Source organism: Dendronephthya gigantea, unplaced genomic scaffold (genome assembly GCF_004324835.1).
Source record: "Dendronephthya gigantea isolate DGI-Jeju-01 unplaced genomic scaffold, DenGig_1.0 000014F, whole genome shotgun sequence".
Lineage (NCBI taxonomy): Eukaryota > Metazoa > Cnidaria > Anthozoa > Malacalcyonacea > Nephtheidae > Dendronephthya > Dendronephthya gigantea.
In genome coordinates this window covers 1,938,816-1,951,782 of record NW_021163024.1, presented here as the reverse complement: position 1 = coordinate 1,951,782, position 12,967 = coordinate 1,938,816, and the positions used below count along the sequence as shown (strand labels likewise).

At 36.3% G+C, this 12,967-nt stretch overlaps 1 protein-coding gene across 1 annotated transcript; it reads left to right on the top strand.

Moving 5' to 3' along the window:
- The first annotated feature begins 199 nt into the window (after positions 1 to 199).
- On the top strand, positions 200 to 12,434 carry LOC114519829 (allene oxide synthase-lipoxygenase protein-like). The gene is made up of 16 exons (XM_028540007.1): positions 200 to 296; positions 3,803 to 3,837; positions 4,105 to 4,184; positions 5,153 to 5,345; positions 5,663 to 5,897; positions 6,217 to 6,417; positions 6,570 to 6,809; positions 7,035 to 7,276; positions 7,487 to 7,662; positions 8,822 to 8,912; positions 9,275 to 9,452; positions 9,672 to 9,975; positions 10,287 to 10,595; positions 10,725 to 10,961; positions 11,191 to 11,715; positions 12,129 to 12,434. Exons 2-16 carry the CDS (start codon positions 3,822 to 3,824, stop codon positions 12,306 to 12,308), a joined length of 3,207 nt encoding a protein of 1,068 aa, XP_028395808.1. The 5' UTR covers positions 200 to 296; positions 3,803 to 3,821; the 3' UTR covers positions 12,309 to 12,434.
- The last annotated feature ends 533 nt before the right edge of the window (positions 12,435 to 12,967 follow it).

Below are 12,967 nucleotides of genomic sequence, written 5' to 3'. Positions count from 1 at the left end.
TACACAACAAACAATTATTGCATGTGTTTTTATTGTAATATAATTCAACGGCTTCTCACCGGCTACGTGATGTGAAGACAATGAGTGATCGATTCCCTTCTAGACAGCACAAAGGAAAATACTTTTCACCATGGTATTTTGCGTCAAGGATATACGTATCAGTGCACACAACGTCATCAAGGAACAACTCTTACGTGGCCAACGTTCATTAATCATTGTTGTTGACAGCAGCCGAAGCAGGAGCTGACATTTTAGGTGGTCTCGAATTTAACTTGCAAGATATCATCGCCTTTAAGGTAGGAATACGCGACCAAAGTGACATAGTTAGATGTATATGTTATAGATGTCAGTTCTATCGACAATTGAAACCAAGTTGATGCAAAATAGTGACAAATGTCATGTTAATTCAGTTCGAACTACATGCTGTGTTGTACATAATAATATACATTTTGATTACATCAAAACCCGTGAAATTTGTGTTTGGTTACTGTAGTTAATAATTTCTTTCAAAGTGAGCTCTTTTCTATCTCTCTTCGCGTTTCTTACTCTGTTTGCGTTTCTTACTTTCCTTACCTGCAGTGTTGGCAGGTGACAATATATAATAATTCATATATTGGTCATGATCTGAATTTACGCAAGGCTAACTCCTATATTCTGAAAGCTCACTCACACTCATTGAGTTGGAGATCTTAATCTTCTCATAACCTTTCGATGGCGGTATTTTGAGCGAGTATATAGGGGCTTGATTTTCAGTTATTTTCCTTATATCTTTCCATCTATTCAGAGAAAACTTTCTCATTGATCAGCATTAACAAAATTTATATGTCACACACTCAATGAATGTGAGTGTTAGCGAGCTTCTTGAATACAAGCGTAAGTAGATTAAGTACATTGTTGTGAACTAAGTGTGTACCTGCACGCGTGACATTAAACTTTGACTTTACATAGAAATACGTTGCTGCCGGCTGGTCGCAATCGCAGCATACTGTGAATCAAAACTGGCGTAAAATTAACTAGACCAACTCACCGCTTTGGATAAAACCCTAACGTGACGTGTCGTAGAGTTATTTTTAAACCTGTTAGCACAAAAATTTAAAGTGAATTAGGACGGCTGTTCCATTAACTTGATAATTCAGAATACTGTGCGAGAGCCGAGAAGTGTGTGTAATAATGGTTCACATGTTGTTGTGAAACGGTGTTCAGTCTATTAAATATGCGGTCAACCATGCGTTTATAATTGTTCGCGTGATACACAGTATAAAGCCTCTTAAAAACGAGGAAGTTTTTAATGACAAGTTTTTATGTGATACGTTTTATTTGTTCCTCTGTACGCTCGACTTTGACAGTTTTTTATGACAAGAACACTTGTTCAAGTCAAGTACAGTTCATTTTGAACAAGTGTAAGTCTTATAGGGGTTGTTTACATGAGCCCGGTTACCCGATATTGAACGAAGAGTGAGACTGATTATTTTGAGGTATTAAAATAAGCAGATAACATGATCTTGCCACATTAATATACAGGGTGAGTCAAAAAAAACCTGACACCTTTGAAATTCAAATTAGCCGCATAGCCGCTTTAATGTGACAGAAGTTGCCTAAATTATTTCATGGGTATACGAAGCCGGGAAGATGGGAATATATATCATATTAATTAACCTAAAACATATAAAGTTTGTTCCCTTTGGGAGTTAAAATGCATTCTAAGCTCTGTAAATACAAAAGAACAGTTTATGAAATCGTTTTTGTTGATTGTACATGGGAATTGTCATATTCCAGCCATAAGTTCGCAGCTAATTTGGATTTCAAAGGTGTCAGTTTTTTTTTACTCACCCTGTATAGCATGTCCTTGTTTGGTGTCATAAAGACTTATTTCAATACCTCAAAGTCCTCTCACGCTTTGTCGAATCTCGGGTAACCGGGCTCATGTAAACAGCCTTTTAAAAAAAATTGTCAAAGTACAATTTTTGCTCGTTTGTATGAGTCAACAAAGAAAACTTGTCACATGATGTGAGCACTTGTATGCGGTTGGCCAGCGGACTATATAGTATATTGCAATGGAGTTGACCTCTGTACGATTACATCGCTGGCTGAAAATGAATATATATATATATATATATATATATATATATTAATATATATAATATATAATATATATATATATATATATATAATATAATATATATATATATATATATATATATTCTAGCTGCCCTACTTAATTCCGAACTTTCACGTGACAGTGTTTTGTTGCACTCCATTACGGCTTCTGAAATCTGAAGTACTCGGAACAATAAATGGAGCAGCTTTATGGACTGTTTACGTGGAGCGAGTTATCCCGGCCAGGAGAGGTAAACAGCGCATCACTGACATCATTAATTTGCATTCGATTGGGCACATGAAAAGTTCGACGTCGCGGAAACGGGCGGTCACCGGCCTTAGTTGAGGTGAATAATGACTGATCATTGACCGCGCGCGAGGTCTGTACTGTGAAAATCAGACCGAGGCTTTTTTAGTCCATGCAAAAACCTAGGTCTGATATTTCACAATACAGGCCGAACAAGCGAGGTCAATAATCGGTTTATTATAATTTATATGGCTGAACGGCTAGCTGAACTGCATGAGATCTATATCCGGGATACTGGCTCAGATACGGGATATACGAACCATGGTCATATAATAATTCTATATAATGAGTACATATATTGGATTTTCATGGCGACTTCTATCGAATAAAGTTTACTATAATCATTAATATAATACCTGTCATGCAACACCAATTTCTATAATTTTATAAACTGCGGTGATATTTACATAGTGCTGTTTATCATGCAGGCGTTTGCGACAGACACAACACAAGTTCAAGTTTAGAACCTCCCAGGTTGTTAAATGTATGTGTAAGGTTAATATTTTACCTAGATATTGACCGTTTACCTCAATTTACTGTTTCAATTTGATATATTAAACTAATTAAAGGTTATGTTAATGTTATGTTCCCGCGGGAATTATACAATTATTACCATTACTCATGATTACCGCACTTTAAAATCTCATGGTACTACGTAGTGACGTAGCTGATGACGAGATAGAACTTAAAAATTAAACGAAACTTACCTTAAGTTACGTTTGATTGTAATTGTAACTTCTCATCAGCTGGAACGAAGGAGTAATATGCCCACCATACGTTGCTACGGACACTACACTTCTTCGTGTTAAATACTGGGAATAAAGGCACTTGTTTACCTGCGATAATTAATGTAAAATTGTCACTGGTTGGTCGAGGGTCATGGTTAGTTCTTAGGTTCTGAAAATGCTTCATAAACGTACCTGTTGATAGTTTGTCTCGGATGAAACATTACGGCTACGAAACATTACATAAGCACTGTTGCACGAGGGTTCGAGGAAGCGTGAACTGATGTATATCATTATTTTGAGGGAACGAGGGTATAAGTGATTTATTCACCGAGTCAAATAAACACATATTCCTGAGGTGCCTCAAAATAACGTACCATTGAACTATTGATCCCTGATGAAGGGATCCCTGATGATGTGTGGTGATTACTTTCATTTACTAAAACCAGAGTAGCGATAATTACGATGTATTGAATATATTGTCCGACAAGAACAAAGAAAACCGCGTAATGTGAAAAATAAGTATATTTAGTGAGTACATTTAGTGCATGCACTGACGTTTTTTATACACCCTGTATATGTGCTTTCAATTCATTGCTTTGCTGGAGAATTGTTTTTCATGAGGCCAGAGCGACTGTACAAAAATAACTGTATGTGTCTTCTTATATTCCAGGAACTGAGGGAATACTCGTATGCACACCATGGTTTGTATGTATCAAATTATCAATTACAACATTCTATATTCTTCAATTTTTATGAAGTATCATTTGTTGGCTTACAGCGACATGTGTTTGATTTTAATCTCTGTCCGAAAAGCGTTGATATTATGATTAAATTATGCCGCCAACGTTATTTTCATCACTGACTGTATTTGTATATAATAATACAAGACGAAATAATCAGTTTAAAAAAAGTTTGTGATTTATTTCGATAGCAATAAAATGATATGATATCATTTCACTTTCGCCAATCTAGGGAAAAATTATGGATTTGAGATATTCGCCGAGAAATTTGGTAAAGAGGAGCTTGAGAAGCGACTGAAAGATGAACACACGGTATGGTTGTGAATGTTTATTCATCTTGCTTTCGTGGAATTCTGAAAGTAGCAACGCTTAATCACGCGTTTTTGACTTTTCACATAACGTCAAAGATGTTAATTTTAAATGTGACTGATTTTTATTATTCCTATTTTGTTTTCAGTTTTGTTCTTTTTTCTTTTCTTTTCGTTATTTTTCATGCTTATAAACGAGAAGCAACTATTGAAACATATCATTTTAGATGCTACTCTGGCTGTGCTTTCCAGTAAACGCTTTCGAATTCGTTTATATTTATTCCGAGGTCCGCTTCGCACAATAACCATCATAAAGTTGTGACTGTTTTCATGCTAACAATAACAACAGCATACTAATAATAATAACAACATGACTTTTTCAAGTTGGCTTTTACGAGCTGCTGTACGCTCAACGTACCTATTTTTGTAATAATAAGGAAAGTGCTTCAAGTTTAATTTACCATTGCATCTCAAGTATTTCGTTCAACAACTTCAATGACTTAAATCCGAACTACCACGTTATGCCTAAAAATCTACTTACTGCTCTACTGCCACTGTTAGTAATTCGAATATCTTATACAGGTTTGCGGTTCTATCCATGTACTTCAAAAGCTGATTCCACGTCCAGGCATTTTATCCCATAAAAGATGACTGTTAACTGATCATTGACCTCGCTTGCTCGGTCACGAGACATCCGGGACACTGGTCCAGATAGGGTAGTGTCGCAGCTCCTCGCAAGAATGATTTTCATTGGCTGAACTTCACAATACATTTCTGTTTCAACCAATAGCATAGCTTCGTTCTTCGGAAAGCATAGAAAAGCATTATCCAATTTGACGAAAGCTTCCGAGAGCTGCGACATGTCCTTCCCGATGCAAAATATACGGACTACGAATCAGAATAGAGGATTTAAAAAAGTAAATTAATGATAATTCTATTCCAGTGAAGAAAATTCAATTTCTTTCGATTTAGCCACCATCAGATTCTCCTGTATTCGGCGGACTTAAATTGAAATTAAAGACAGAGAAATTCAAGACTTTATTCACCCTTGCCACAACCTTAAAGGGATTCCGTAGAGGTACCCACACTGTTGGTACTGGCGGAATTGGAGAAATAAAAATCGTTGATGATCCGAAATTTCCTGAACACGAATTCTTTAGAGCTGGTTAGTAATCCCTGATTTGTGGAACTACAGAAAAAATTGTTTGAATGGTAAAAATTCTGGTGGAAATTTTCGATCATTTACAGTCGTCGTCCTCATATTATTTATCACAGAAGTGATCAAAGTGCAAAAACTATCAACGTATGTTATCTTTCGACCGAATCGAAGACCAAAAATTAAGAGAACCGAAAATAATAAATAAAAAATGAGTAAAGTCAGAGAACTTGAGTAACGAATTAACATAACGATGTATCGTAGCCTTGTCATTTTATTCTTGATCAATGTTTTTTAAGGCACTTAAAATGTTCCATTCCCTCAAGGTCGAAAATTCCCTGCCAGATTACGTCATGCAAACCTCAAGTTCCCGGATGATGCTGGTGCAGATGCTAGATCTTTCTCGATCAAGTTTGCTGACAGTGATAGTGACAGTCCAATGGATATAATCATGAACTCTGGAGAAGCTAATGTATTCTGGCATACTTCAAGTTTGGAGGATTTTGTTCCTATGAACGAAGGGGAACCGGGTAAAGAATATGTTTACAAGAATCCTTATTAGTAAGTTGCTTATGACATATCGGTATAATTTTAACAGCATTTGCCATGGTGATACGTACTTACATGCATGTGCATGTGCATGTACAATTTACCAATTGCGAACTTGAAGCATATAAATGGCTGCAAAAGGATGAAATAACACCTGATACTTCAATGCAACAAAGAAAAAAGCTGTATTTACTAGACCTTGCGCGTCATCTCCTTATTACGGTCTAATTGACATGCATGCTTTCGTAAAAGTTTCTTTGAATCAAATTTCAACAAAGCGTAATGCCAGCTCCCTCCATTTGACAGTGAAGGAACATAATTTTTGTTTTAGTTATTACAATCTGGTCGAGGCCCTGAGACGAGCTCCTGATACCTTTGCTCATCTCTACTACCACTCTCAAGTTACGATGCATTTTAAAGCAAAGGATGGTAAAGTTCGTTATTGCAGATATCGTGCTCTTCCTGGAGATGTTGATATCAAAGAAGAAGATGAGAGTGGAAGATTGACAGAGGAAGAACAAAGAAAAATTTGGTAAATACTGCACATCTATTAATTTGTTCGTCTGTGATATTGGACATCGGCTAACAAGAGAGCATGAATCATCGGATGCTCGTTAATCACCTATCAATCCAACACCACTATAAATTCAGCATTTCTTAACTCTTCCTTTTTCTGTTCTCAAGGATTTTCAGTCGCCATGCTGATGAGAAACGACCAGACGACTATTTACGCCAAGAGTACGTCAATCGTCTTTCTAAAGGCCCAGTAAATTATCGCTTGCAAATTCAAATACATGAAGCATCTCCAAATGTTACTGCAACCATCTTCCACGCTGGTATAATGTGGGACAAGGAAACACACCCATGGTTTGACCTTGCTACTGTCTCAATCAAGACACCGTTGTCACCAGATGTCCTGGAAAGGTTCGCTATATCATTTTTTAGTGTAGTTGTTTCCTTGTGTATTTGTCAACTTGGGTATAAACCTTGTGTTGTGTTGCAAAAATGAATATTGGCAACACCTTCCTGAACAAATTGTTAGGCGTCATAACTTTTCCAAACTTGATACATGCAATGTAGTATTTTTTAACTTTACATACTGTACACCTCTTTATGAGATATATTTAAATTTATTTTTTTTAAATTTAGAACTGGTTTCAACATTGTTAACCAACCTGATTCGTTAGGATTACTCGAGGCTAAATCACCTGAAGACTACAACAGTATCGGGCATATTCGAGTTGCTGTGTACGCTCACGTTCAGCATCTTCGTAAACTGAAATTTGGATCTGTGATTCCAGCTGAACAAAACGCCGTTTACAATATCGAGGTTGAAACTGGAGATAGGGAGTATGCCGGGACAGATGCTACTATCACCATCAGAATAACAGGTAAACTGAAATGTTCTAGTGATTTGTAACCAGTATTTTGCCTGATCTTCAACACGTAGTTTGTTTATTTTTATTACGTAACGTGTTTGTATTCAAAATACAAAAACTATTCACAAAGCCAATAACCAGTGCAATCAAATATAACCAGGGCGATGATCATACGATTTGCTCGAAATTTTAAACCATCCATTTTGGTTTATTTATTTGCAGGTGTCAAAGGTCGTACAGATTACCTGAAGCTGGACAAATGGTTCCATAATGATTTCGAAGCAGGAAGTAAAGAGCAATATCAGGTGGAAGCTTTCGATGTTGGTGACATTCAACTCATTGAACTTCATTCTGATGGAGGAGGATGGTCAGGTGATCCAGATTGGTTTGTGAACAGGGTAGGTTGATAGAGTATAATAGTTTACAGTAGCGAAAATTCTCCAAAATGTACGGGCACAGCACGTGAAGCAAGCGCAAGATCAACAGGTGGCAAGAAGATTTTCTTACCAGAAATTTACAACATGATGCCTGTTGCGGGATGTATGCAAATTTATCTGCATTCTCCCATACATACAGAATGGATTCAATATGTATATTAAATTTACTAATACTTAGTGTACATGTACAGACTTAAAAATTGCCGTGGATTGCCTTTCCCACTATTTGGAGACCTCTAACGATCATCGCAACGTTTTGATGATCAAATTACTTACCTTGGGTATATCTTTCTGCGTTCGGCCAACTGATTGAGTTGAAATGTGTATATAGACTTCGTATGATTGAAATGCCTGGTGTATGAGACTTGGTAAGTAATTGCAGAATAACTCTGCACGGTACAGAAAATTTTATATCAGGAATTTTACAAGACAATATCCAAGAAAAAAAACATAAATTATATGCTAGAAAAAAAATTCTTGCAATTGATATCTTACAAGTCAATTCTTTAACTATCCGAATCGAAATATTCCTATGAATGTGAGCGGTTTTATAAGTTCGTTGAGAGAACTATATGTCCCAAACTATGTGTAATTCTAAATTTGGCAGATTGCACTTATAGTCAAGGTAAAATATTCAGTTATCCAAATCCAAAACGTCTCTAAACAGTCGTCGTAGTCTTTTAGACGTTGGAAAACAGAGCTCGAAGTCTGTGGTAGCGAAGATTTTACGATTATATTTTTCACTCAGTGTATTTTATAGTAAAACTAGAAGTTCATTATGTATATGGATGATATGCAAATTAGTGCACAAGCTAGCCACAGCCATTTTGTCACTAATTCAATTCTGACAATTTTACACGCAGGACTGCGAGCGACAGCTAGAAAACCTAGGCCATTGCTTCTTGGAAACAAATTTACAATTCTGACTAAAGTAACATTCCAGAAATCTTTTTACTTTCTTATTGACCATCTGAAATTTTCTGCATCACTGCATAACATTATATTGACTTACTTTTCCAAAAGTTAAAACGAAGACGTGCTGCTTTACATTGCCAAAATAAGTTTCTGATATTGCCCGATATTCTTAAAAATTAAACCCACAAAAATTCCACTAATATAGGTAATTGTTTTGAGCTCCAGCCAAGACCGTGTCTACTCTTTCCCATGCTTCAGATGGATAATCAAAGATATGGTACTATTTCCTGGTGAAGGTAACACGAGTTAGAATTTTCCACTAATAAAACAAAGTCTTCTTACTTATGCACATGCAAGTCCAAAATTCTACCACAAGAACACGTGGTTTTTTAACATATCAAAAATATATAGCTTAGCAACAAAATCTGAAGTGCAACGCATATTCTATCAGATTTCCAACAGAGATTTAGCTATATTAAATTTCACATTTATATCATGTTCGTTTGGACAAAAACATTGTAGGATTGAAAAATTAGTTTCTTTCTGTAATATGATATAGGCCTACGATAAACTACTCTTTTATGCAGTTACGCTAAATCTTTACCTGAGCCTGAAGTTAAAGAAGCCTGTTTTGATTTTACTTACTTGCGATTTCCAGCAACTCTACCATTTCATAAAGTACCAGCCATAGTGAGTGAACATCGACAGAACGAACTTGAACAACGAAAAGTCACATACCAGTGGGATTACGTCTCTGATGATATGCCTGGAAATATTAAGGCTAAAACACATGATGACCTCCCACGAGATGTTCAATTTACTGATGAAAAAAACAGGTATTTTAGTTGAATAATTTAGATTTAAATGTATAAGGTAAATCTAAATAACAAGATTATCAGAATAGATTTTGCCTAACTAAAAATCTTCCTTTGTCTTCAAAGTTTTGTGTAGTTTACAGCAATTATCGTCTCGTTAGAAGTCTACTTTACTCCATTTAAAGTTATGTATTTACAAGATTAGAAGGTAATCTTTGATGAATCTCTTACCTCCTCCAGATCCTACCAGGAAAGCAAGAAAGCAGCTCTTCTCAACCTCGAAATCGGGAAGCTATTTACATTGTTTGAAGACTGGGATTCATATGACGATTATCGTATCTTATACCGTAACTGGATCCTTGGTGACACACCCAACATGGCGGATAAATGGAATGAGGATCGCTGGTTTGGCTACCGATTCCTCAATGGAGCCAATCCTGTGACACTAATTCGTTGCGACGCACTTCCTGATAATTTTCCGGTGACTAATGATAATGTGAAAGCTTCCTTGGATAGAGGAAAGTCATTGGAAGATGAAATGAAGGTGAGGAATGATCTATAAAGCTGTATAACAACGAAGAAAAACTGAAACCATGACATCTTTCCATTTTTGTTTTTATTCTATCAAAAAGTAAGTTCACCGTTATTTTACTTAATATTTTAGTCAGTCGATGCAGTTCCGAATCAAAATTAAAAAATATATTCTCCTTTAGTAATGGCTGACAAATTCTTTTGCTATTCTCTTGTACAGTGACGAAATAAGGGAACCTGATTTATTAGTTTTTACTGTTCGGCTTATCAAAATCGTTATGTGATTTTCAGCCTTGCTAAGTGGGAATTCCTCGATTCTTGCAGGATGGACATGTCTACATCGTTGACTTCAAGGTACTGGTGGGTGCAAAGTGTTATGGTGGTCCAATTCTTGAAGACATGGGATACAAAGTTCCTGATAATATCAACCATGAGAATGCTGACGTTCGTTACTGTGCTGCTCCTCTCGCGTTGTTTTATGTTAATAAGCTGGGGCATCTTATGCCAATTGCAATACAAATCAACCAAGAACCTGGTCCTGAGAATCCAATATGGACCCCGCATGAAGAAAATGATGATGACTGGATGCTGGCAAAGTTCTGGCTTGCTGTCGCTGAATCAAATTTCCATCAGGTATCCTACCAGACTAGAATCAAAGAACGAAACCAAGAACGGAAAAATACGCAAAATAGAAATGTGATGCCAAACTTTGTCTTCAAAATATAGGCCATGGTAAACTTCGATTCTTTTTTCTAAATTTAGCTCAACACACATTTGCTGCGAACTCACTTTACTACGGAATCATTTGCCTTGTCAACCTGGCGAAACCTTGCTTCACCTCATCCAGTGTTCAAATTGTTGCAACCTCACATCTATGGCGTTCTCGCAATTGATACCATTGCCCGTAAAGAATTAATAAACTCAGGTGGAATTGTCGATCAATCTTTGTCTCTAGGAGGTGGTGGTCATGTTGCATTTATGGAGAAGTGCTTTAAAGAAGTCAGTATTATTTTCAAGAAATATCTATATTAATAACAACGTCGCTGAAAACTTTTCCATCTTATAAAAGTACATAAAAGTACAACTACGTGACACGAATAAATTGCTAACTATCTCGTATAAACCCACAAGCTTAAAACATTCAGTGCAAAATTTTCTGGTGCTAAGTGTTACAATATTTTGTTGATCTTGATGTCTTGGTAATGGGTTTTTCATAATTTATGTTAAGGTTAATCTTCAAGACTACAATCTTCCACAAACATTGAAGAAACGTGGTGTCGATGATCCCTCAAAACTACCAGGATTTTACTATCGAGACGATGGCCTTGCATTGTGGGAAGCCATTAAAAATTTCGTTGGTGATATCATTGGTATTTACTACAAGAACGATGATGACGTCGAAAAAGATAACGAGATTCAGAGCTGGATCTTTGATGTTCATAAGAATGGTTGGCGTGTATTACCAGGTCATAAAGATCACGGTGTTCCAGCTTCGTTAGAAAGTGCTGAACAATTGATCGAAATCCTCACCTCACTTATTTTCACATTTTCCTGCCAACATGCTGCTGTCAACTTCAGTCAGAAAGATCATTACGGATTCACTCCAAATGCTCCAGCTATTCTTCGACAACCACCACCAAAGAAAAAGGGCGAAGCGACAATTGAGTCAAATCTGTCAACTTTGCCGAACAAATCTCAAGCAGGCAAAGCCATTGCAACTGTTTGTATTTTAACCAAGTTCTTTGAAGATGAGGTATGTGGTAGATAATTTGTATGCTTTGACATTTTAGCTATTCGTAGGAATTTGCTTTACCACGTAGGTTTCCCCTGACTTACGCCTGTATTCAAAAAGCTCACTCACACTCATTGAGTGTGACATATAAATTTTGTTAATGCTGATCAATGAGAAAGTTTTCTCTGAATAGATGGAAAGATATAAGGTAAATCACTAAAAATCAAGCTCCTATTCGGCTTGAAATACCGCCATTGAATCATTATGAGAAGATTAAGATCTCCCACTCAATGAGTTTGAGTGTGAGTGAGCTTTTAGAATACAGGCGTTATTGTTGAAATCATTTCGCACCTGATGTCAAAGGGACCCAAACCTGCAAATCTTAGCAATATAGTATTTACTTGTGCAATAAGGTATCTGTCTTCCGTTTTCAGCGTTATTTGGGGAATTACCGTGCCACAGCATGGGAAGACCAGGAAGCTCTCGATGCTATCAACCGTTTCCAAGACAAGCTCGAAGATATTTCGAAGAAAATAAAGGAACGAAATGAAAAATTGGAGCTTCCTTACATCTATCTTCTTCCTGAACGTGTTCCCAATGGAACTTCAATCTAGTTTGAACTGAATATGACATTATTACAATAATTATATCTTGTAGTATAAAGTTTTGCTTCATAAATTAACATTTCTATTCTTCAAGTTTAATTCTATTGTAGCAAGATAAGACATAAAATTTAACCGAGCTCCAAACTGTATTTACTTTTTTGCTCCTCATGGTTATTAATCAAAGCTAATCCTATAATCTCCGAACCGGAGCAAAGCACCGGGCAGGGGTATCATTTTCGCCCGGAAATTTTAATTACGCCCGGGAATGCAAATGCGAAATCAAAGTTGTCCGCCATTATGTCATGGACGTTGGGCGTTTTTGTAAGTTATGCGCATGCGCAAGCTTAAGACAAGTTAAATCTGGTAACTAGAATTCTTGATTCCCGTCAACATAACTGATATTTTGATTTTTGAAATCTACAACTTTTTTTGAATAATATTTTTCATTTGGATGGTCTTGAAAATATGCGAAAAATTGACTCGTAAAATTGATTAAGAGAGAATGTAAAAGATGCCCTCGGATGAAAAAGTTTGATACAAATGAATATTTATTGAATAATTATACAAAATTGCTTGTTTATTTGAATTGATACTGAGATTCGCTCTCTTTGCCTGCACATGTCGTGGAGATATTCACTTGTGCACCAAATCCAAATTATCCAACATGA